This window comes from Homarus americanus, unplaced genomic scaffold (genome assembly GCF_018991925.1).
Source record: "Homarus americanus isolate GMGI-L3 unplaced genomic scaffold, GMGI_Hamer_2.0 scaffold43243, whole genome shotgun sequence".
In the NCBI taxonomy this organism is placed as follows: domain Eukaryota; kingdom Metazoa; phylum Arthropoda; class Malacostraca; order Decapoda; family Nephropidae; genus Homarus; species Homarus americanus.
Window position 1 is genome coordinate 431,435 of NW_024721459.1, and position 26,066 is coordinate 457,500.

General features: G+C 45.5%; 1 protein-coding gene across 1 annotated transcript in view; it reads right to left on the reverse strand.

The window, feature by feature from the left end:
- The window catches only part of LOC121861722 (synaptic vesicular amine transporter-like), a 53,977-nt gene that overhangs the window by 7,697 nt on the left and 20,214 nt on the right, over positions 1-26,066 (reverse strand). The window contains 5 exon segments of the mRNA XM_042359637.1: positions 1,055-1,113; positions 10,457-10,657; positions 12,764-12,884; positions 13,288-13,416; positions 15,755-15,890. Of these exon segments, the coding sequence (XP_042215571.1) occupies positions 1,055-1,113; positions 10,457-10,657; positions 12,764-12,884; positions 13,288-13,416; positions 15,755-15,890 (646 nt within the window).

The window sequence follows — 26,066 nt, forward strand, 5'->3', positions numbered from 1 at the left end:
ATCCAACTACTATAACCATAACCCACCACATAACCCCCTCACCAAAACCCCACCAACCCAAAACCCACCACCATACCCCACCTACATGACCCACCTACCTACCTAGTTTACTGATTAACCTGGTTTAGAGCAAGAAGGTCCTATAACTCCTCTAATCTTACAACCAGTGTATCAGATTCGGCAAATTCGACAGAGTGATTGGATAAACGATACACCTAATCTTTTACAATCCTAGTGAGTCCCAATCATAATCGATAGTTTAAGCTTGATTGGGGCCTCAGTATGATTGGAAGCTTGCAGCCTAACAGCCCCTCAAATCTGACATAGGGATTCAAAATGGCGTCGAAATTATACTGTGACTCGATCTTACAGAGGAGGGAATTGATTCTAAGAAATTTAAGATCGTTTTAGTATTTGAGTTTTAACTTTAGTGGAGATGATTAATAGGTGAAGTTTTAGGTTAGATTAGGTTAAGTTAGGTTAGGTTAGGTTAGGTTAGGTTAGTTAGTTAGGTTAGGTTAGGTTAGATTAGGTTAGGTTAGGTTAGGTTAGGCTAGGTTAGATTAGGTTAAGTGAACTATATTTTAACACGACATGTGAAATGGAAGAATTGCTACCTCTTATCTCTCTCTCTCTCCTTCAGTCACCCCTTCTCTCTCTCTCCTCCTACCCCCCACCCCATCTCCTCCTACCCCCCCCACTCTCTCTCCTCCCTCCTACCCCCCCACCCCTCTCCTCCTACCTCCTCTCCTCTCAACACCACAACAAAGAAAAAACATCATCACTATTTAGAGGAAGGGACAGTCAGCCACTTCCACAGACCTCTCGAGATGATCCTTACAAAAAATCCTCTCGGGTCAAATTAAAGTAGTAGTCACGTGTGCCGCCATCCCTGACCAAACAGATATGTCTTCTAGATGGGGTGAGGAGAAGGAGAGAGAGCTGATAGATAAAAAGGAGAGATAGACAGACATACAAACAGATATACAGACAGACAGACAGAAATAAACAGACAGACAGGAAGACAGAGAGACAGACAGAGAGCATCACTTACTCAGCGTCGAGATGAACATGATGACGAAGCCTGCAAACATGGGTAGACTGTAGCCGATCCTGGGAGGGGAGAAACCAGTCTCTTATTAGTACATCTTAACCTAAACCAGTACCTAAACCAGTACCTAAACCAGTACTTAAACCAGTACTTAAACCAGCACCTAAACTAATACTTAAACTAGTACTTAAACCAGTACTTAAGCCAGTACTTAAACCAGTACCTAAACCATTTTAAACCAATACTTAAACCAGTACTTAAACCAATACTTAAACCAATACTTAAATCAGTACTTAAACCAGTACTTTAAACCAATACTTAAACCAATACTTAAACCAGTACTTAAACCAATACTCTAAAACCAATACTTAAATCAGTACTTAAACCAGTACCTAAATCATTACCTAAACAAGTACCTAATCTCTACCTAAAACTCTACCTAAACCAGTACTTAAACCTCTACCTAAAACTCGACCTAAACCTCTATATTAAACCCTTTTGGGGGTAATTCAATTATAATAAAAACAATTACTTTTATTAATTACAAAATATCACCCTATATATTTTTTTTTGTAAATTATTTTGTTATGGTGATTTTAGTAACTTCTTTCTTTCTTCTTTCTTCTTTCTTTCTTTCTTTTCTTTCTTTTCTTTTCTTTCTTTTCTTTCTTTCTTTCATTCTTTCTTTCTTTCTTTTTTAAACCAGACCTTTACGACTATTCTTTCTTTCTTTCTTTCTTTCTTTCTTTCTTTCTTCTTTCTTTCTTTCTTTCTTTTTAAACCAGAACTTGCTACTGATAATAACAAAGTTCTCTCTTTTCTCACCTTATTAGTCTCCATCTCGACTCTCTCTCTCGAATCAATATATCTAACATGGGCCCTTCCATCCCTCTTCCATCATCTCCTCCCACTTGACCTTCTCTCTCCATCTCACTTGACCTCTCCCTCCATCTCTTCACCCTCCCCCTTCTCTCCTCCCCCTCCTCCCTCTCCCTCTCCTTCTCCACGCCTCCCCTGTCACTCCCTCTCCCTCTCTACTCCCCCCTCTCCCTCCCCTCACCCTCCCTCTCTCCCCCCCTCCCTCTCCACCCTCCCCCCCTCCCCTTCCTCCTCCCCCTCCCCCCTCTCTCCCCCCACACTCCCCTCCCTCTCTCTCTCCCTCTTCCCTCTCCTCCCCCTCTCCCCTCTCCCCCCACACGCCCTCTCCTTCTCTCTCCCTCTCCCACCCTCCCTCTCTCCCTCTCCTCTCCCCCCACTCCTCCATAATGCACATTCTCCAGGCTTGCCCTCAGGTCATTTCCATTAGGTGCCTCCCCAGTCCTCAGACCCCCCCCCTCCCCACCCTGGCCATGGCCCCTGCACCTCCTATGGCCCTGTGCACCCCTAGGCCCCTTACCCCCCACTCCCCCACCCCCCCTTGACCCATTCTCACCCCTCTAATCCCAATGGCCATATGTCACCCTCCTACCCGGCCCTATACCCTATTTCTGGCTCTCTCTCACCTGGCCCTCTCACCTGGCCTCCTCACCTGGCCCTGTGTTTTCTACTTGGCCAAATGTCTTCTCTCTCACCACCCCCCTCTCCATATCCCTCCATCCCCCAACAACAACATGTTCTACCCTTCACCCCCACCCCCTACTCCCTACCCTTACTCCCCACTCCCTCTCCTCACCCCCACCAGCCCCCCCCTAGGCAACTCAGCGACCAACAATGCATCTTTTCAGGTACATCTTCACAAGCCTCCTGAGTTGTGCAAACATTAATTCCTCCCCTTCCTCCCCCACCTCACCCCCTACCACTTCCCCCTTACCTCCTTGTTGTCCTATGTAAAGATATCGAAAACAAAAAACAATCCCCCCTTGAGGCCCCTTGATCACTTGTATACCAAACAAAGAAAATACAAAAAAATGACCGCATCCAACTTCTTTCTTTTCCCACCTTCCCCTTTCCTCTCTCATCTCTTCCTCCCTCCCTCCTTCTCCTCCTTTTCCCCTCCAGCTAATCGTCCCCGAGAAATCTGAAAGGGTTTGTTGGTGTGTCAGTGACTTACTGGCACTTGACCTTGGCCATCATTAAAGGTGGGGAGGACACACACACACACACACACACACACACACACACACACACACACACACACACACACACTACCATCTCAATCGAATCAAATTTCCTGAAGTAAATTAAAGTCTTCGAACAATTAAATTAAGAGGAAATAAATTGTTATATTATTATTATTATTATTATTATTATTATTATTATTATTATTATTATTATTATTTGCGTCTTATTTCCATAGTTATCTTTAATTTTGCCTTTTTCACTTTTTCTCAGTTTTCATTTCTCTTTCTTCCATATCGAGGGAGGGAAGGAGGAAGGATGGAAGGGATGGACGGAGGGGAGGGAGAAGGGGAGGAAGGAGGGAGGGAGGAGGAGGAGGGAAGGAGAGGAGGAAGGAGGGAGAGAGGGAGGAGGGGAGGGAGGGAAGAGGGGGAGGAAGGAGGGAGGGAGGGAGGGAGGGAGAGGAGAGGGAGGGGAGGAGGGAGGGAGGAGAGAGGGAGGGAGGACATAACTGAAACATTGTGTTCTCAGCCGAGTGGAACAATGTTAGTGACCCCTCTCACTCCCTCTCCCACGCCCCTCTCCCTCTCTTCTCTCCCTCTCTCTTCCTCTTTTTATTCCCTCTCCTTCCTCCTTTCTTCCTTCTTCTCTCTCTCTCTTCCTTTCTCCTCCTTCCTTCCTTCCTACTTAGAGAGAGAGAGAGAGAGAGAGAGAGAGACGCACCATCTAAGGGGGTGATAAAGACCCGGGATCAATAAGGGTGAAGTTGTAGTCATTAGTCAAGGGGCTTAACGTCTCTCTGGCTCAATTATTTCAGCACTAATTATCCCCCTCATTCTCTGTCTACATTTATATATACTGTATATATATTTTTTAGCCTCGTATTATCTATCTATCTATCTATCTATCTATCTATCTATCTATCTATCTATCTGCTAAATTTAAAGCTTCGCCAATTCCTAAATTACACGAGAGCTTAAATTGGCTCATTATCATCAATACAATTAATGAAAATTACGTTCGAGGACATAATTATCGCACGACTCTCCAAGAAGTTATCAAACGACCTTTAGAATTTATTAAGAGAATTAATGGCGACCAAAAACAGAATCTTGAGTCGCTAAAAATACTTCAGGATGGAAACGGGAAAATTAAATGACGTAAATTTAATACAACGCTAAAATAGAAGTCGGTGAAAATATGAGTTAAATGTTACACTCTCTTCTACACCCAGTTCTACCCGCACACCACACCACCCAGTCACACCACACCCCACTACCCACACCCAGTTCTACACCACACCACTACTACACGCCACACTACACCCCACACCCAACCCAACCACCTACACCCACTACTACCTACACCCAGTTCTACACCCGCTACACCCTACTACCCGCTACACCCACTACTACACCGCTACACCCAGCACACACCTACACCCGCTACCCCACTGCTACTATACTACTGTGTTCTAGAATCGAGTATGACGATCATCCAGCTATGATACAATGAATGAGTTATTAGATGTCACCAGTAGGTTCTGTGACAAACGATACGGACCAGTCGATCACAGATGTTGCACGGGAGGCTGCATCTAGTGCGGGAGGGCGGCGGCAGCGTCTCTCCGGCGTTGGCGCTTGTCTGCCTCGGTTTTCAGTCGGGCTAACTCGAAAGTATTGACACCTCGTGTGGTGCTCCTCAAGCGTTACGGTGTGGAGTAATCGTCTCCCAGGTGAGGGGTCGATTTGGCACTACTTTTTCAGGTTTGTCTTAAGACTATCCTTATACCACTTCAGTTGCCCGCCGGCGTTACGTTTACTATTCGTTAAGTGACTGTAAAGTAGCTGCTTTGGCAGTCTCACTGTCGTCCATGCGGAGTAACATGGCCAGTCCAGCGTAGTTGTTCATGGATAATGGTAGCCTCGATGCTCTACAGTTGGTGTCGCGAGAATACTGACGTTTGTTCTCTTGTCTTCCCAGCGAACTCGGAGGATGAAATATAGACTACGTTGGTGAAAGTTTTCAAGTGCCATGAAGGTGCCTCCTGTATGTGACCCATATCTCGCTGCCATATAGCAGGGGTGGGAGGACCACTGCTCGATATCCGGGTAACTTTGTAGATAATTTCAGCTCCCTACAGCTGAAGACACGGGTACGGAGTCTGCCAAAGGCTTGAGATGCACATCTTCTCTGATGTTGAATCTCTTCATCGATGTCCGCGGTGGTGGACAGGTGGGAGCCGAGATACCGAAAGTGGGCAACATTAAAGGGTACCCACTGCTACACCCACCACTACACCCACTACACCCACCACTACACCCACCACTACACCCAGGCTCTCACCCCTATAAGCTTACTCTCTTTGATGCCATAAACAAGAGCAATTTTCCTTTGATCTTTTCCTTCTCTCAAAATTCCTGTCGTAAAATCACTCAAATTTCCTTGTGGTGAGATTTTCCATCTTTCTTCTCTGCTTCATTCATTTCTTTCATTTTTCCTTCTCTCTTCTTCTTCTTCTTCATCTTCTTCTTTTTATTATTTTTTCTCCTTCCTCTTCTTGTTCTTCTATCTTGTTCCGCCTCATCTCTTCCCTTTCTCTCATCTCCTTCTCTAATTCTTCCATCTCACCTCTTTACTATGTCTTCCCTCTCTTCCTCCTTCTACCCTCTTCTTCCCCCTCCTCCTCTATCCCTTCCCTCCCTTTCTTCCCTTCCTACTCCTCTCTTTCTTCCTACCTCCTCCTCCTCCTCCAGCCCCCCCTCCATATCCCCCCCCCTCCCCCTCCCCCCTCCCCCTCCTTCCTCTGGTCAATAAATTCACCGCCTCCTCCGCCGAAGACAAAACAGAATTAAATTTTCATGGGTGGCCGCCTAGGTGACAGTGGACCCTAAAAACTATTCCCACTACCTCCTCCCCTCCTTGTTCGTCCCCCTTACTACCTTACTCCCCCTTTGTCCCCTGACCCCTACCCCCTCCCCTCCAGTGTAAGGTTGAGAAAATTGATAATTAAGGAAGAAAAGAGATAGATGAGGGTGAAATAGGGTAACAGAGAGAGAGACGGAGAGAGATAATAAAGATGAATTAAATGCAATAGAAATTAATATGAAACCGAATTAGTAATTTGTTTTAAACAATGGATGGTGTATGTTAGTGTTAATGTTATTATTTGTTTTATTTTTATTTTTATTATCATCTTTATTTGTGTAGAAAACATTATATATAATTTTTTATTCTACGTCTGGCAATATGTGGCAATCGATGACGTCACTTGCCTAAGAAACATATCGTACTGGACAATTTTCTCAAATAAGTTACCAAAACAACCGCTTTATCTTAATTCCATTAGTAAAAATTAAAAATATAAAACAAGAAAATAATTAAACAACAAGAAGAAGAAATAAAAGGAGATGGGGAGGTCACACATAATCAAGCAGGAGTCATCGCGCATCAGCCAGCCCGGTGATGAATGAGTCGAAAATGAACGAACTTTCCTAAATCGCCCCTCCGTTTATATGAATTTCTGCCGCTCGTGACCTACTATCATAAGTGAATGGTTCTTAATTACGACCAAAGAAAAACTATAAGGAACTCGCAGGCGCCGATCAGTTGGAGGAAGGGCTCGTCTTGGAGGTGTTTCTCTATATCCGATGTGTAATTATGGTGGGACCCAAGATGGAGTGGTCGGGAGCTGCTGCCTCACTTTGAATATTTCTGGCATTTCCTTTTTGATTGTTTTTCGTCAGTAATTGGGGAGACTCCTTAATAGGTGAGCTGAGATTTAGGAGCAGAGTTTTATAATAAAGTTTATTTAATAGCAGGATGATGACCATAACTCAACGTCCGGTATAGAAAACAAAAATAGATAAGGAATTATTTTTATTATTATTATTGTGGTAAAGATAAATTCGATAATAATAATAATAATAATAATAATAATAATAATAATAATAATAGCCTAAATTAGATCCGTTAATGGTTTTGTCAAGTGTTAATAATATGAATCAGTGAACGGCACACACACCCACACCACACACACACCCACACACACACACACCCACACCCACACACACAAACAAACAAACAAATGCTTTATCGTACAAGTAGGTGATGATAACAGATGGAAGCACCGAGAATAAAAAGCCTCATACAATATTTCTTCCAAATTTCTAAAATATTGAACACACTTCCCGATTTTACCCTTAGCGGTGTTGCCCATATATCTTCCATGATGCTATATTTCTCCTCCATCACTACACTTCTTAGATATGATGCCATGATTTATTACTACAGTTTGTTTTATATTATATGGTAGTATTGCACGTTAACTTTGAGGTGATGGTAGTATGGTAGTGAGTGTTTGTTCGTGTGTCCATCTGGAACTAATTTACTTTTTGGCTTTTAACCTATGTTTCTTGCCATCTCCACCGGGCCTCTCTCGTCATTCTACACGAGCCGTTCCACTATTCACATCACTCTCAACTGTGATTCTTTAACTCTTATTGGCCACACTGACACGTACTAATTTCACAACGTCAGAACACCTTCGTTACCTTCTCGTAAAAATATATAAAAAGTAAGAATGTATTTTTTTCTACAATTTTTTTTTTTTTACTGAACGCTGTTGCTATTGTGGAGGTAATTATGTGGCGCCACAACACAGTGACGGCGAGGAAGAACCTTAGCACATCATGTTACAGCTTCAGACAGTATCTACACGTTATGACCCCCTCCCCCAACACGCCTCCATCTCCCCCTCTCTCACCCCACCCCCCCCTCACATACAGACTTTCCATCTTGTCTATACGTGGCTATTAACTAGGACTAGACCCCCCCTCCCCTATTCCCCCCTCCTTCCCCTCCCCTCACCCCCAGCCTATAAAGACCTCGACACTTCCAATCGGACACGGAAAGTACAGTCATTGTGTTCCGTTCGGGTAAACAAGTGAGGTATTACCTTTCTGATGGCGAAAAATTGTGGGTGGGATGGGTGGGATGTGGTTAGGGTTGGTGATTTGCCATTGGGTGGGATATTGAATTGAAAGGTGGGTGGTGTGGGGTTGGGTGGGATGGGTGTGATGTTGGTAGGATAGTGGGATATGGGTGGTAATGTGGGTGGGATTTGGGTGTAGTAGGAAATCAGTATTATCTCCCTCTCTCTTCACCACCACCAACCACCATCAACCACCACCACCACCACCACCACAATCACCAACCACCTCCAACCACCACCACAATCACCATCAACCACCACCACCACCACCACCACAATCACCATCAACCACCACCCACTATCACCACCACTACCACAATCACCACCACCACAATCACATTACAACACACAATACCACCATACCACACACAATCACCACCCACCACCACACCCACAACCACACACCACACAACCACCACCACCACTACACACAAACACCACCATTCCCATTGTTTCCTGGGACCCAGAATGAATGGCACTGCAGGAACGTCAAATATTCCAACCATTCCAAGATTCCCGCCCTCCTCTCCATTCCCGGGGTGCGAGGCAGGAATGTCCAAGCCAGACCGGGGATATTACACTACCTCACCTCCTGCCCTTCCCCTCACCCCTCCCATACCCCCCTTTTATGGGGTGTGGTTTCCCCCATAACAATGAGGGACACCGAGGGTCATTTGGCCTGGTTATGAAGAATGGGGGTTGTGGGGGGAGAGAAGGGAGAAGGGGAGATGGGGGGGAGGGAGAGAGGGTGAGAGTGGGGAAGGAGGGGGAGTGAGGCATGGAGGAGGCTGGCTGGCAGAAGGAATGGAGGAGATTTCAAAAAACATAGGAGGTTGAGAAGGAAGGAAGAGGAAGGAAGAAGGAAGGAAGGAAGGAAGGAAGGAAGGAAGGAAGGAAGGCAGCGTTAAGGTAGAAGGGAGAGGTACTGTTGATCATCACCTTCTGCCTAATTGCTTGTCCAGGTCGAGAGGAGAGGAGAGGAGAGAGAGAGAGGAGAAAAGAAAAAGATGAGGCGGAAGGTAAAAAGAAGTAGGGTCATCTCTCTCTTCTCTCCACCCTCTCAACTCTTACACACACACACGATGAAGCGTGATGACTCCTTCCTCTTCTGCCTCATCAGTATGCGGTGAGGCCAGAGGGCAGAGGGAGGAGGGAGAGTGAAAGGGGAGAATGAGAGGTGAGGGAAAGTGGAAGTGAGGTGGAAATGCACTCGTAGATTATCATAAACGCCTTACATGTGGGACTTTTGATGTGTGTGTGTGTGTGTGTGTGTTAGAAATCACAACTACGTCAGAATATTAATGATGAACTCAATTAAAGTGTAGGGATGGAGCCATATGTACTAGGAGGTGCCATATGTACTAGGAGGTGCCATATGTACTAGGAGGTGCCATATGTACTAGGAGGTGCCATATGTACTAGGAGGTGCCATATGTACTAGGAGGTGCCATATGTACTAGGAGGTGCCAAAACTAGGATGGTGCCATATGTACTAGGATGGTGCCAAATACTAGGATGGTGCCATATGTACTAGGAGGTGCCATATGTACTAGGATGGTGCCATATGCACTAGGATGTGCCATATGTACTAGGAGGTGCCATATGTACTAAGAGGTGCCATAGGAACTAGGGTGCCATATGTACTAGGGCGCCATATGTATAGGGTGCCATATATACGATCAGTGAACACAGTATTGCCACCCTAAAGGCCACAACCTCTCGCTGGCATAAATCAGGGCGCATGTCAGGGAAGATTCAGGGCGCATAAGAACATAAGAACATAGAATGGAAGAAACTGCAGCGTGTCTACTGGGCAGTCCCATTTACACCAACCCTATTGCTCTATATCCATCCTACATATGTTTGAAGCTAGCCAGCGTATTCGAGTTAATGATGTTGGTAACTTGTTCCTCGTCACTAATCTATTTTGACCCATTTTCTATTTCACGCCCTAAATCTAAATTTGTCTAATTTAAAACCATTGTTACGAGTTCGCTCCTGGTTAGATAGTTTGAGTACCTTTGTTATGTCGCCCCTCGCTCTACGTCTCTCGAGGGAGTGCAAATTAAAATGGTTTAACCTGTCTCTGTACTCAAGATTCCTAATGCATGTCAGGGAAGATTCAGGGGCATTAATATAATGGCAATTAGGGATCTTGAGAGCCCTTTTCACATATAGTCGAGATAAACCAGCCCTTACGAGTGCCCTTAACTAACATACTTACAATCTCAACGTGACCTCTTGACACATGGATTGACCTGTGTGTGTGAGGGGACCGGTGACCTCTTGAGCCCTAGACTGACCTGTGTGTGTGTGTGTGAGGGGCCCGGTGACCTCTTGAGCCCTGGACTGACCTGTGTGTGAGGAGTCCGATGAAGGGGTTGGTGATAAGTTGAACTACGGCCTTGGAGCAGAACAGCAATCCCACCTCCACGTTCTCGCTCACCAGGTCATCGTGGTTCATCCCAGACAAAGTACGTCTTACGGGTTCCTCCTCCTCCTCTTTCTCCTTCTCTTCCTTCCCTCCTCCTTTTCCTTCCTCCCTCCTGGCGAACCTGCGTGGGGGAAGTTCCTGGGCGTCATGTTTTCAAGAATTCCGTCGATGGGGATGGCCTGCCCTGGGCTGTGGTGGGATATGAAGGGGATGTAGTGGATTAGTTTAGAATAGGTTAGGTTAGGTTAGGTTAGGTTTAGATTAGGTTAGGTTAGGTTAGGTTTAGGTTAGGTTAGGTTAGGTTAGAAAAAAAAAAGCAAAAGATTATTACATTACAGAAAGAGGAAGGCGGAAAGAAGATGAAAGAAATGAGTGAAAACATGACTGATGAAAGATGGGAAGTGACAGTGATGGATGATGAGCGAACTGTGGATCTCTGTTGGGTGAAAGTGAGAGTTATCCGTCGGGTTAAAGTGAGAGCTCTGTTGGGTGAAATGAGAGCTCTGTTGGGTGAGAGTGAAAGCTCTGTCGGGTGAAAGTGAGAGTCATCCTTTGAAGTAGTGAGAGTTATCCGTCTGGTGAAAGTTATCTGTCGGGTGAAAGTGAGAGTTATCCGTCGGGTGAAAGTGAAAGTAATCTGTCGGGTGAAAGTGAGAGTTATCCGTTAGGTGAAAGTGAGAGTCATCCGTCGGGTGAAAGTGAAAGTTATCTGTCGGGTGAAAGTGAGAGCTCTCTGTCGGGTGAAAGTAAGAGTGACTTAAAGGCGATTTAGAATGCCTTAGAGGACCTTAAAGAGTATCATATTGACTTGGAGTGACTTAGAGTGACTTAAAGAGTGACTTAGAGTGACTTAGAGTGACTTTAGAGTGACTTAGAGTGACTTAAAGAGTGACTTAGAGTGACTTAAAGAGTGACAAGTGACAAGAGTGACTAAGAGTGACTTAGAGTGACTTAGAGTGAAGAGTGACTTAGAGTGACTTAAGAGTGACTTAAATTGAGTTAAGAGTGACTTAGAGTGACAAGGTGAGTTAGAGTGACTTGAGTGACTTGAAGGTGACTAGAGTGACTTAAGAGTGACTTAGAGTGACTTGAAGAGTGGAGTTAAGAGTGACTTAAGAGTGACAGGTGATTACAGAGTGACTTAGAGTGACTTAAGAGTGACTTAGAGTGACTTAGAGTGACAAAGTGAGTTAAGAGTGACTTAGAGTGACTAGAGTGACTTAAGAGTGACTTAAGAGTGACTTAAGTGAGTTAAAAGAGTGACTTAAATTGAGTTAAAGAGTGACTTAGAGTGACTTAAAGTGACTTAGGTGACTTAAAGTGAGTTAGAGTGACTTAGAGTGACTTAAGAGAGTGACTTAGAGTGACTTGAAGAGTGACAAGTGACTAGAGTGAGATTAAGAAGTGACTTAAGTGAGTTAAAGAGTGACTTAGAGTGACTTAAAGTGACTTAGAGTGACTAAAGAGTGACTTAGAGTGACTTCAAGGTGACTTAGGTGACTTAGGTGACAAGAGTGACAAGTGACAAGAGTGACTTAAAGTGACAAAAGAGTGACAGAGTGACTTAAGTGACAAGGTGACTTAGAGTGACAAGAGTGACAGGTGACTTTAATTGACAGAGTGACTAGAGTGACTTAGAGTGACAATTGACAGAGTGACTTAGAGTGACTAAAAGTGACTTAGAGTGACAAGTGACAAAAAGTGACTTAGAGTGACAAGAGTGACTTAAATTGACAAAGTGACTAAAGAGTGACAGAGTGACAGAGTGACCCAAGAGTGACTTAGGTGACAGGTGACAAATTGACTTTGGTGACCAATTGATGACAAAGAGTGACTTAAAAGTGACTTAGAGTGACAAAAGTGACTTAAAGTGACTAGAGTGACTAAAGTGACATAAAAAGTGACTAGAGTGACTTAAAAGTGACTAGAGTGACTAAGAGTGACAAAGTGACTTGGAGTGACTTAAGAGTGACTTAGAGTGACTTAAAGTGACAAAGTGACTTAGAGTGACTTAAAAGTGACTTAGAGTGACAAGAGTGACTTAAGTGACTTAAGAGTGACAGAGTGACTTAGAGTGACTTAAGAGTGACTTAAAATTGACTTAGAGTGACAAGGTGACTTAAAAAGAGTGACAGTGCAAAAAGGTGACTTAGAGTGACTTAGAGTGACTTAAAGAGTGACTTAGAGTGACTTAAAGAGTGACTTAGAGTGACTTAGAGTGACTCACCTTTTCAGGAGGGAAGCCAGGAGGCACAGGGGGGGTGTCGGTGCCTGGGGTTCCAAAGAGGTGAATTCAGGAGGGCCAGTCTCCCCCCCTGACGCACACGGAGGACACGGCACGCACACACCTGTAATAACACACACACACAGATACGTACACACTTTATTATTACTATTTTTTTGCTATTATTACTATTATCACTACTATTATTGCTATTATTATTACTACTTGTACCATATTATTATTACTACTACTACTACTACTATTACAATTGCTATTTACTATTATTAATACTACTATTACTACTATTACTGCTATTACTACTACTATTGTTACCACTACTATTACTACCTCCACTAAACTACTACTACTACTATTACTACTACCACCATTACCACCATTACCACCATTCTATTACCACTATCGACTAACCACGATCCTTACATTACACCCTCACATCAACTTACTCTCAATAGTTGTAATGGTGGTAGTAATAGTAGGAGTTGTAATAGTTGTAGAATATTCCTTACCATTGTTAAGGAGTGGGGATTGTAGGGGCGTAGTTGTGGTAGTTAGGGTAGTTGTGGTGGTCTCGATGATGGTAGTTTCGGTGGCGTTGGGGTGACGTAACATGTATAAGTACTTGGGTATAATTGGCACTGAAATACATAGAGAAAAACAAAGGAAAATGGTTATTGAAATGTTTATTGAAATGTTTATTGAAATGTTTATTGAAATGTTTATTGAAATTTATTATTAAAACTTTATATTGAAATGTTTCTTAAGATTTATATATTGAGATGTTTATTGTAATGGTTATTGATTGTTTTTTTTAATAAACATCGGTAAAATTAATAAATGATTGAAACTTAAGACTAAATAAGACTCAAGACTAGAACATAAGACCCAAGACCTAAAATTAAGACTTTCAAGACCTCAAGACCAGAAGGCATAAAGATCCCATGTTAAGACTTTTTTCAAGGAAGAAGTGGTGGTGTTGGTTAGGGTCTCTTGTGAGGGGGAGGGAGAGAGGGAAGGTAGGGAGAGGAAGGGGAGGAGAGTACAGAGAGGAGATGGGGAGGGAAGAAGAGGGAGAAAGGAGAAAGGAGAGAGGGAGAAAGAGGGAGGATCCTAAAGGAGGTATCGAACTGGGGTACCGGAGGAACAAGAGTGGTGTCGAGGCTTCTGTAACCACCCTGATCAATGGTGGGGGTGAGGGGTGATGGGGGTACAAAGGGGGCAGGAGAGAGAGAAGGAAGGAGGTGAGGATAAATAGGAGGAGATAAGGAGAGAGAGGGAGGAGGAGGCAGAGTGAAAGACAGGGAGGCGAAGGAGATTTTGGGGTTAGAGATAGAGAGAGGGAGAGTGGGGGCGGGGAGTAGGGGCGGGAGTGGGGCAGGGTAGGGGCAGGAGTAGGGGCAGGGGTAGGGGCAGGGTGGGGGCGGAGTTGGGGTACATTGGAGCTCTTTAAACCCACAAAAACACTTTCTAGAACACAAACAAAGAGAAACACAGATAAAACATTCACATAACCCCCCCAGGGCACTGTGACGTCACGCTCTACGTCATCAGGGGGGTCGTGGAGAACCTGTTCGTGACGTCATCAACAGGTACTGAGAGAGAACAATAAACACCATACGTCAAGTGAGGGGCGTGTGGGCGTGTGGGCGTGTGTATTATAATATTACCTCCAGGTGGTGGGCGTGAATCTATACCATGTCCAGATGTGTGGGTGTGATTGTGGGTCGGGTAGACGAGACTATGGGTTGTGAGGACGTGGGTTCGTAAGGGCAACACCGACAGACATACAGACCCCACCGACGAATACATACAGACCCATCGAAGGCACACAAACCGACCGACAGACACACAGGACCACCGATGGACACACAGACCTTCCGACAGATACAGACACACCAACCGACAGGAACAAAGTAGCATAAAACGGTCACCGACAGGATACAGAAAAGTTCACTTACCGACAGATGAGTGGACGGCATCTATCGACAGGCGGGTGGAGGCACTCACTCACCTACGAGGCACTACAGAATCAGGTAGGTTGGTGGGCAGGTAGGTAGGTGGGTGGAGCAGGTGGGTGGTGGGCAGGTGGGTAGGTGTGGTGGGTGGCAGGTGGAGTGGGTGGGCAGGTGGGTGGGTGGGTGGGCAGGAGTGGGTGGGTGGGTGGGTGGGTGGGCAGGTGGGTGGGTGGGTGGGCAGGTGGGTGGGTAGATTGAGTGTGGGCGGGTGGAGTGGCAGGTGGGTGGGTGGTGGGTGGGTGGCAGGTGGTGGGCAGGTGGGCAGGTGAGTGGGTGGGTGGGCAGGTGGAGGTAGGTGGGGCAGGTGGGCAGGTGGGTGGGTGGGTGGGCAGGTGGGCAGGTGGGTGGGTGGGTGGGCAGGTGGGCAGGTGGGTGGGTGGGTGGGCAGGTGGGTGGGTGGGTGGGCAGGTGGGTGGGTGGGTGGGCGGGTGTGGGCGGGTGGGTGGGTGGTGGGTGGTCGGGTGGGTGGGTGGTCAAGGTGGGTGGGTGGGCGTGACTGGGTGGGTGGGTGGGTGGGCAGTTGGACGGGTGGATAGGCAGGTGGGCAGGTAGGTGGTGGGTGGACCGGGTGTGGGCAGGTGGGTGGAGTGGGTGGGTGGGTAGGGGTGGTGGGTGGGTGGCCAGGTTGTGGGCAGGTGGGTGGTGGGTGGGTGGTCAGTGGGTGGGTAGTCAGGTGGGTGGGTAGTCAGGTGGTGGGTGGGTGGTGGGTGGTGGGGTGGGTGGTGGTGGTGACAGATGGTGGGTGATCAGGTGGGTGGTCAGGTGGGTGGGTGGGTGGTCAGGTGGGTGGGTAGTCAGGTGGGTGGGTGGGTGGTGGGTGGGTGGGTGGGTGGTCAGGTGGGTGGGTGGGTGGGTGGGTAGGTGGGTGGTGAGCAGGTGGGTGAGGCAGTGGTGAGGCGGGTGGGTGGGTGGGTGGGTAGTCAGGTGGGTAGGTGAGTCAGGTGGGTGGGCAGGCACTCACCGACTGTGGTAAGGAGCATGTTATCAAGGCGAGCAATGGCCACGATCACGAGAATCAACTTGCGCGACTCCAGCAGTTGTTCAACCACTCTCTCACCGCCCCCATGGTGCTGCTCCCGCCTCCCGGCTCCCCCACGCTGCTCATGTAAACAAAACAAAAACACTCCTCTTAGTACGTTTAGAAAAGGTTAGTTAGAGAAGTTAGTTTGATAGACTGAGTAGGTTAGAAAGGGTAGTGTATCAGAAAAGGTAGGTTGAAAAGGGTAGTGTATCAGAAAAGGTAGGTTAGAAAGGTGAGTGTAATGAAAAGGTAGGTTAGAAAGGGTAGTGTATCAGAAAAAAGGTAGGTTAGAAAGGGTAGTGTACATCAGAAAAAGTAGGTTAGAAAAGGGTAATTGTATCAGAAAAGGTAGGTTAGAAAGGGTAGTGTATCAGAAAAGGTAGGTTAGAAAGGGTAGTGTATCAGAAAAGGTAGGTTAGAAAAGATGGTGTATCAGAAAAGGTAGGTTAGAAAGGGTAGTGTATCAGAAAAAGGTAGGTTAGAAAGGGTAGTGTATCAGTAGGTTAGAAAGGGTAGTGTATCAGAAAAGGTAGGTTAGAAAGGGTAGTGTATCAGAAAAGGTAGGTTAGAAAGGGTAGTGTATCAGAAAAGGTAGGTTAGAAAGGGTAGTGTATCAGAAAAGGTAGGTTAGAAAGTTTATTTTGAAAGGTAGAGGAATTAAAAAGATTAGTTTGATGAAAGGTGATTAGAAAGTTGCTAGATAAGTTTAGTGTGATAGAAAGAGTGAATAGAAAGTATAGTTTCATAGAAAGATTAGTTCCTATAATATATATATATATATATATATATATATATATATATATATATATATATATATATATATATATATATATATATATATATATATATATATATATATATATATATATATATATATATATATATATATATATATATATATATCCCTGAAGGAGTAAATAACAATAATTAACATAGCATTTTATATATATATATGTGATAGTTAACATAATACAGAGTTCGTTAGAGTAAGTAATTACAATGATACAGGGTGCGTCAGATAGAATATTTTTCCAAAAATTTACATAAACCACCTCGTTAGGTAGTTAGTAAGGGTTATCATTGAGGCGATAAAGGAAGGTATTTGTACATATGAGGTTAATTTCTTCATTGTTTAATAATAATAATAATAATAATAATATAATAATAATAATAATATAACTTCTTAAACACGTATATAAACTCTAACACACGCACACACACACACACACACACACACACACACACACACACACACACACACACACACACACACACACACACACACATACAAACAATTGACTTATACTAATATTCACTTTAAATTCCTTTACATCAAAAATTATTTAATTGACAGGTCAACAATGGCAAGTGAGAAGCGGCCACATTGTTCTGTCCGCCAGGTGAACAATGACATACTGACGTGTTTTAGGAGTTTTGCCAGCGAGAATTGTTGTGGGTGTGGTTGTGGGTGTGGGGGAGGGGGGGGGGGTTGCTGTTGTTTTTGTGTGGGGGTTTTCCCAGAAGAGTACAAAATATTCACAAACAAACGGATATACAACCAAACAAACAGACAAGCGAACAAACAAATGGATATTCAGACAGACACAAACAGACGGGAAGACATAAACAACACCTCCTCAACAAACCTTCCATCACGTTAACAAAAACAAAAATAAAAAAACAATTAACTCAAGAATCTCCCTGGAAATTGCATCTTAGTTTAAAACATTAATCCCAAGAAATCTCAAGAAATCTCAAGAAATCCCAAGAAATCTCAAGAAATCCCAAGAACCACTCACCTGTTGATTAATTTCTGATATAAGTGGCAGGTAAAGATATGTAGTTGGGGTAATTATACTTCAACATCTACCTTAGTTAAATTTCCAGGATTTTTCTATCAATGGTTGAAGAGGAAAAATAAATAAATTAAATGATCAATTATCTAACCATGATTGACAACCACTAATTATCTCATACCTGTATATTTCGTCAACTTAATCACAGAATATTCTACGATAGAGGATATTCAACCTTAGTCATATATAGCCTAAGGACTAAGCAAATAGCACTTCTTCCTTCCAGTTTCCATTTGACATGCCTCGTAAGGTTGTCTGCTGGTGGCACTCGTTAATACCCACTAGAGAAGGACCAGCCGTTGTCGTGTGGATATATCAGGCTACTATCCCCCTCCACCAACACCCTCCACTCGTTAACACCCACTAGAGAAGGACCAGCCGTTGTCGTGTGGATATATCAGGCTACTGTCCCCTCCTTTCCACTCGTTAACACCCACTAGAAGAAAGAATGACCAGCCGTTGTCATGTGGATATATCAGAGCTACTGTGCCCCTCACCAACACCCTCCACTCATTAACACCCACTAGAAGAAAAGGACCAGCCGTTGTCGTGTGTGGATATATCAGACTCTGTCCTCACAACACCCCTCCACTCATTAACACCCACACTGAAGGACCAGCCGTTGTCGTGTGGATATATCAGGCTACTGTCCCCCTCCACCAACACCCTCCACTCGTTAACACCCACTAGAGAAGGACCAGCCGTTGTCGTGTGGATATATCAGGCTAGTATCCCCCTCCACCAACACCCTCCACTCGTTAACACCCACTAGAGAAGGACCAGCCGTTGTCGTGTGGATATATCAGGCTAGTATCCCCCTCCACCAACACCCTCCACTCGTTAACACCCACTAGAGAAGGACCAGCCGTTGTCGTGTGGATATATCAGGCTAGTATCCTCCTTCACCAACACCCTCCACTCGTTAACACCCATTACAGAAGGACCAGTCGTTGTGGTGTGGATATATCAGGCTACTGTCCCCCTCCACCAACACCCTCCACTCGTTAACACATCGTCCGCAGTTCGACTAGATCAACAGTAACGACCATTAGGGCAGTTCTCTCATCTTTCTGCTACAAATTCATTAGTTTTTCCATCAGTTCTAAACCTAACCTAACCTAACCAACACACCCGGATATTAAGACTGTGAGAACTAATGTATCTGAGGTCATCTTCTCCGCCTCGTATTGGAAACCTATCTTGGTCGATCCACGCTAAGGTATTGTGTACGTGTGTGTCTGTGTGTGTATGTATGTGTGTGTATGTGTGTGTGTGAATCCTAACACCCTTTACACCTCATTTACACCCTCCTGGATACCCCTAACACACCCTTCCACCCCTTTACACTCTCCTAGCCAACCCTAACACCCTTACAATCACCTTACAACTTCCTAGCCAACCCTTACACCCTCCTTACACCCCCTAGCCATCTCTAACACCCCTTAAACCCCCTTTACACCCCCTAGCTAGCCCAAACACCTCTTACCCTCCTTACACCCCTAACCATCTCTAACACCCTTAAACCCCTTTACACCTAGCTATGCCCAAACTATCTTATATCCTTACACCCTAGCCATCTCTAACACCCTTAAACCCCCCCTTTACACCCCTAGCTAGCCCTAACACCTCTTACACCCTCCTTACCCCCTAGCCATCTCTAATACTGACCCCTTTACACCCCCTAGCTAGCCCAAACATATCATCTCCTTTACCCCCCCATATGCTTTCTTTGTAAACCTTTACACTAGCTAGCCCTAACACCTCTTACCCCTTTACACCCCCCATAGCCAACTTCTTACCCTTATACCTCACTTACACGACTCCTTATCCCTCAAAACAGTCTCGTGTCTAAAGCCAACCCAAGGTATCAGTCAGGAGGAGTGTCTGGCATCGCGCATAACACAGACTAAAACAGGATGGGTCTGTCTGTCTCTCTGTCTGTCTGTCTGTCTGTCTGTCTGTCTGTCTGTCTGTCTGTCTGTCTGGTGTGGATATTTCTGAACCATGTATGTTTTTGTACGACCGTTCGATGGTGATAATATGGACATAACACCAGTCTTTATCCACATACTGCAGCTACACTTTCCTCCCACACTCTACCTCCACATCTACGCCACACTCTACCGACACACTCTACCGACACACCTCCCTCCACATACTACCTCACACTCACCTCCACATTCTGCCGCCACCTCCCTCCACATACTACCTCCACACTCTACCTCCACACTCTACCTCCACACACTACCTCCACACACACTATCGCCAGACACTACCTCCACATACTACCTTCACACACTCCCTCTACACTCTACCTCCACACACTCCCTCCTCATACTACCTTCACACACTCCCTCCCAACACTACCTCCACACACACTACCTCCACACACACTACCTCCACACACTCCCTCCACATACTACCTTCACACACTCCCTCTACACTCTACCTCCACACACTCCCTCCTCATACTACCTTCACACACTCCCTCCCAACACTACCTCCACACCAATAGAAATTCGACTCCGGGACCAAAAGGTGACCACACGAGTAGGAAAACCACTCATCCACCGCCGCCACAAGCTCAGTTAGAACACTAGAAAGACTTCACTGTCATTAGCAATAGTGTAATTACTGTTTGTTCTTGATTAGCTCAGACACAATTGGGATTCCCTCTATCATGAGCCAATTAGATGCTGTCATTCACATCTCTCTTGTTTAGAATGATGGTAATGATTTTCACGTTAATAAGTTGATTTAAGAATGCTTATTGTAGTAGACCGTCATTTGTTTCAGTATCCCGCCATCTATATTAAAACCCTTGATTGTAGACTGTCATTTGTTTCAGTATCCCGCCATCTATATTAAAACCCTTGATTGTAGACCGTCATTTGTTTTAGTATCCCGCCATCTATATTAAAAACCTTGATTGTAGACTGTCATTTGTTTCAGTATCCCGCCATCTATATTAAAACCCTTGATTGTAGACTGTCATTTGTTTTAGTATCCCGCCATCTATATTAAAACCCTTGATTGTAGACTGTCATTTGTTTCAGTATCCCGCCATCTATATTAAAACCCTTGATTGTAGACCGTCATTTGTTTTAGTATCCCGCCATCTATATTAAAACCCTTGATTGTAGACTGTCATTTGTTTTAGTATCCCGCCATCTATATTAAAACCCTTGATTGTAGACTGTCATTTGTTTTAGTATCCCGCCATCTATATTATAACCCTTGATTGTAGACTGTCATTTGTTTTAGTATCCCGCCATCTATATTAAAACCCTTGATTGTAGACTGTCATTTGTTTTAGTATCCCGCCATCTATATTATAACCCTTGATTGTAGACTGTCATTTGTTTTAGTATCCCGCCATCTATATTAAAACCCTTGATTGTAGACTGTCATTTGTTTCAGTATCCCGCCATCTATATTAAAACCCTTGATTGTAGACTGTCATTTGTTTTAGTATCCCGCCATCTATATTAAAACCCTTGATTGTAGACTGTCATTTGTTTTAGTATCCCGCCATCTATATTAAAACCCTTGATTGTAGACCGTCATTTGTTTTAGTATCCCGCCATCTATATTAAAACCCTTGATTGTAGACTGTCATTTGTTTCAGTATCCCGCCATCTATATTAAAACCCTTGATTGTAGACCGTCATTTGTTTCAGTATCCCGCCATCTATATTAAAACCCTTGATTGTAGACTGTCATTTGTTTCAGTATCCTGCCACCTGTATATTGTGTTGTTTTTGTACTGAGTTGCGGCCTCTTGGGATGTTATGATGTAGCGAGATAATAATAATAATAATAATTACTTGTACTAATAATTCATCACCATCATTATCATCATTATTTATGCTATTATTATTATTAGCCTTATCAATATTACTCTCCACTCGCGGTAACCAAAGATCGCCTTGGTGCCACCTTTCGCATCCAATCAGAACGCCGAGTCGATAAGAATGGGAGTTAGATGAGGTTATCATTGGCTGAAAAGCAGTCGTGTGGAACTTCCCCGAACCACACCCACTTTGATATATACTCCCCTATCCCTGACCCACTCACCCCTTACCCTCAACCACCCTCCCCCCTCAAACACCTCCTTCCCTCCCCCCTGACCACCCCTCCCCTGACCACCCCTCCCCCAACCACCTCCCCATTACCCCTCCTCCTGACCACCCCTCCCCTGACCACCCCTCCCCCTGACCCACCCCTCCCCTGACCCACCCCTCCCCTGACCCCACCCCTCCCCTGACCACCCCTCCCCTGACCACCCCTCCCCCCTCACCACCCCTCCCCCTCCACGTGTCTATTCGTAAAATCCACATCTCCTTCTCAGAGGGGTTAAAATTCGTTCTTTTTTCGGGGAATTTGATCCGTCTCAGCAATCTCGAGTTGGATTCTTAAGCAAAGGAATTAGTGAGAAAAAAAGCAATTTCATAGGAATTTAAAATTAGTTGTGTGTGAATGGGTATGTGTGTGTGTGTGTATGTGTGTATGTGTGTGTGTGTGTGTGTGTGTGTGTTCAGGTGTGCACATGTATTATAGGCCACCACCACCACACTCCCACCACATAACCACACTACCAAACCACACTACCACACCACACTACCACACCACACTACCACACCACCACCACACACTACCACACTACACCACCACCACACACTACCACACCACACTACCACACCACACCACACTACCACACCAGACTACCACACCACACTACCACAGGACCACTAGCCCGGGCATCCAGCTTTGATGTGGTATATAATCTCTAGTTTGGCTCATGGTGTTGACAGCTTCTCGTCAGCCCAAGGCCCACCTGTTGCTGATGCACTGGTGTTGCTGACTGCTGACGCTGTTGATGTTATTCTGCTGCAGCTGGAATGGTCTCTCTCTCTCTCTCTCTCTCTCTCTCTCTCTCTCTCTCTCTCTCTCTCTCCTTTCGGCTTTTTCAATTCATTCTTATGTATTCTTCCTTCCTTCCTTCCTTCCTTCCTTCCTTCCTTCCTTCCTTCCTTCCTTCCTTACTTCCTTCCTTCCTCATACCCATACCCACTCTTCAATCATCCTCTATCCATCCGTCAGCCCGTCCATCCTTCATTCCTTCCTTCGCCCCTTCCTTCCTCCCGTCCTCCTGTCCGTCTCCCTGTCCCTCTTCATTCCCGTACCCTCTCTTCAATTATCCTCTATCCTCCCTACTCGCCCGTCCGCCCACCCGTCCGCCCGCCCGCCGTCCTTTTGCCCGTCCGTCCCACCAGAGAGCGAGGGTACGATGATCCGTCCTAAGTAATACAAGAGCTATCCTGTGTCCAATCATCTAACAATCTGGTTCCTCCTTCCTTCCCCCCCTCTCTGCTTCCTCTCCTCTCCTCTTTCTCTTCTTTCCTTCCTTCTTTCTTCCCTTCCTTCATCTCTCTCTCTCTCTCTCTCTCTCTCTCTCTCTCTCTCTCTCTCTCTCTCTCTCTCTCTCTCTCTCTCTCTCTCTCTCTCTCCTTTCTTTCTCTTGTCTCTCTCTCTCTGTTTCAGGGGCAGCCGAACAAGGTAGGAAAGTGTGGTGAGGAAGAGGGTGTGTGAGGAAGGGTGTGGTAGTTGGGTGTGGTGAGGAAGGGCAGGAAGGATGTGGTAGAAGGGTATGGTGAGAAGAGACATAGTGAGAGGGTGTGTGGTGAAGGGTGTGTGTGAGGAAAGGGTGTGGTGAAGAAGAATTGTGGTGAGGAAAGATTCAATAGAGGCGTGGCGAGAAGGGCAAGCGGCGTGGTGAAATGGTTGGAGGTGAGAGGATGTGGCGAAGAAGGAGAAGAAACTGGTGACGATGTGATAATGAGAGAAGAAGAAAGAAGAAGAAGAAATTTTCGAGAGGGAGGGAAGGGAGGAAGAGGGAAGGAGGATAATGAGGAGAACGTTTAGTGTGGCGATGGAGGTGGTGGTAGTGCTTTACGCCCCGACCACTACTACCACTACAACCTCCTAACCACCACTACTACTACTACTACTACCACCACTACATTACCACTACTACCACAACCCCAGACCCCCCCGCACTAACCTCCTCCTCCTCCTACTACCCCCCCCCCTCCCCACCCCCCTTCCCTCCCACCAACCCCCTCCTCTCTAACCACCCTCTCCTCCCCCCATCTCACAGCCTCCATTAGTAGCCAGAGTGTCGCACCTGATGGAAGAACGATGGACAGAAATGATGGAATATTGCCGCACACTTAGCAGGAGGAAGAAGCTTGGATAAAAGGATTTTTTTTTCTGCGGCGGAGGAAGTAATTATTAGGGAGGCATTAGGGACGCCATCTTGGTCATGGTTCCTGAAGTGATCCCCTCTCTCCCTCCCTCCCTCCTTCCCTCCCTCCTTCCCTCCCTTCCTTCCCTCCCTCCATCCATTACAACCGCCCTCCCTACCTCACCTCTCTCCTTGCTCCTTTCTTTTCCCTCCCTTCCTTCCATCTCAATTCCTTTCTTCTCCTCTCTGTCTTTCCTCTCCCTCCTTCCCTCCTTCCCTTCCTCCTTCCTTCTCCCCCCTCTTCTCCCCCCTCCTGCGCCTCATGCCCCAGACTCCTCTCGTCACTTCTTTCCACGGGGGAAGGAAGGAAGGAAGGAAGGAGGGAAGGAAATAAGCTAGCAAAAGTTATGAGTGGAGTAATGAGGAGATGCCAACTGACCATCACAACTCGAGGAGGACATGTGGGCCATCTGGTGGTGAGGGCCAGCTGTCACTCGAGAGAGGGGGGGGGGGTCGAGGAGGACATGACAGAGACCACCTAAAACTTGACCGTCCCTCTCGAGAACCCCTGATAAGATCTTCACTATAAGGCTAAAAATTTTCTCGATATGTGTGTGTGTGTGTGTGTGTGTGTGTGTGTGTGTGTGTGGAAACTTAAATTAATTCCTTAAAAGAAACTCAACATATTTTTTTTTTTAGGTTTCCCGTAAAAAATAATTCTTTCTCTTATCATTTTCTATTTTTTTTTATCTACAAATTATTAAATATTTTCTTATTCTTTCTCTTCGTCGCCATTATCTCCCTCTTACGTTATCGATACATCATTTACTTTCGACAAATTAATTATTCCACTTTCTTCCCCGGGACTTTCACTGACGTCTGTTTGTCATCGTGTAATTATTCCCCCACTAATGAAACTAGAGGAGGTCTATATGATTACTTTATATCAGTGATCTCTGTTTGTTTACCTTGACCTTACCTAACTCTCCCGACACCACACAACACACTACTGCGCTTCCCTCGATTCAATTGTGACAAGATCATTCACAAACAGCTCCCATAACCACTAGTTCAAAAGCCCGTATTAAGATTCCGTATTTGTGTCGTAAGTTAAAGTCGTAAGTTACATGGCCCTGTTAACTTCGTTCTATCAGTCGTAAGTTTATATGACCCGGTTAAAGTCTCTCTAAAATCTCTAATTAAAGGAGGATTATAAAGGTGTGTAGTTGTGATGTTCGCCGCTAGGAGTGTGAGGGAGGTAAGGAAAGGTGTGTAGTTGTGATGTTCGCCGCTAGGAGTGTGAGGGAGGTAAGGAAAGGTGTGTAGTTGTGATGTTCGCCGCTCGGAGTGTGAGGGAGGTAAGGAAAGGTGTGTAGTTGTGATGTTCGCCGCTAGGAGTGTGAGGGAGATAAGGAAAGGTGTGTAGTTGTGATGTTCGCCGCTAGGAGTGTGAGGGAGATAAGGAAAGGTGTGTAGTTGTGATGTTCGCCGCTAGGAGTGTGAGGGAGATAAGGAAAGAGGTGTGTAGTTGTGATGTTCGCCGCTAGGAGTGTGAGGGAGGTAAGGAAAGGTGTGTAGTTGTGATGTTCGCCGCTAGGAGTGTGAGGGAAATAAGGAAAGGTGTGTAGTTGTGATGTTCGCCGCTAGGAGTGTGAGGGAGATAAGGAAAGGTGTGTAGTTGTGATGTTCGCCGCTAGGAGTGTGAGGGAGATAAGGAAAGGTGCGTAGTTGTGATGTTCGCCGCTAGGAGTGTGAGGGAGATAAGGAAAGCTCTTGAGGGGCGCCGCCTGTTGGAGCTTCTCTAAACATCCCATCATGGAAATATGAATAAAATCTGAATCTTGGTATATATATATGATAAGGAGATGGCGGTGGTGGGTGTGGTGAGGATGGTGGTAGGCGTTATGGTGGTTGAGGGTGTGGGGATGGTGGTAGGTTATGGTGGTGGTGGGTGTAGTGAGATTGGTGGTAGGCGTTATAGTGGTTGAGGTGTGGGGATGGTGTGGTAGGTTATGGCGGTGGTGGGTGTGGTGAGGATGGTGGTAGGCGTTATGGTGGTTGAGGGTGTGGGGATGGTGGTAGGTTATGGTGGGGGTGGTGGTAGGCGTTATGGTGGTTGAGGGTGTGGGGATGGTGGTAGGTTATGGTG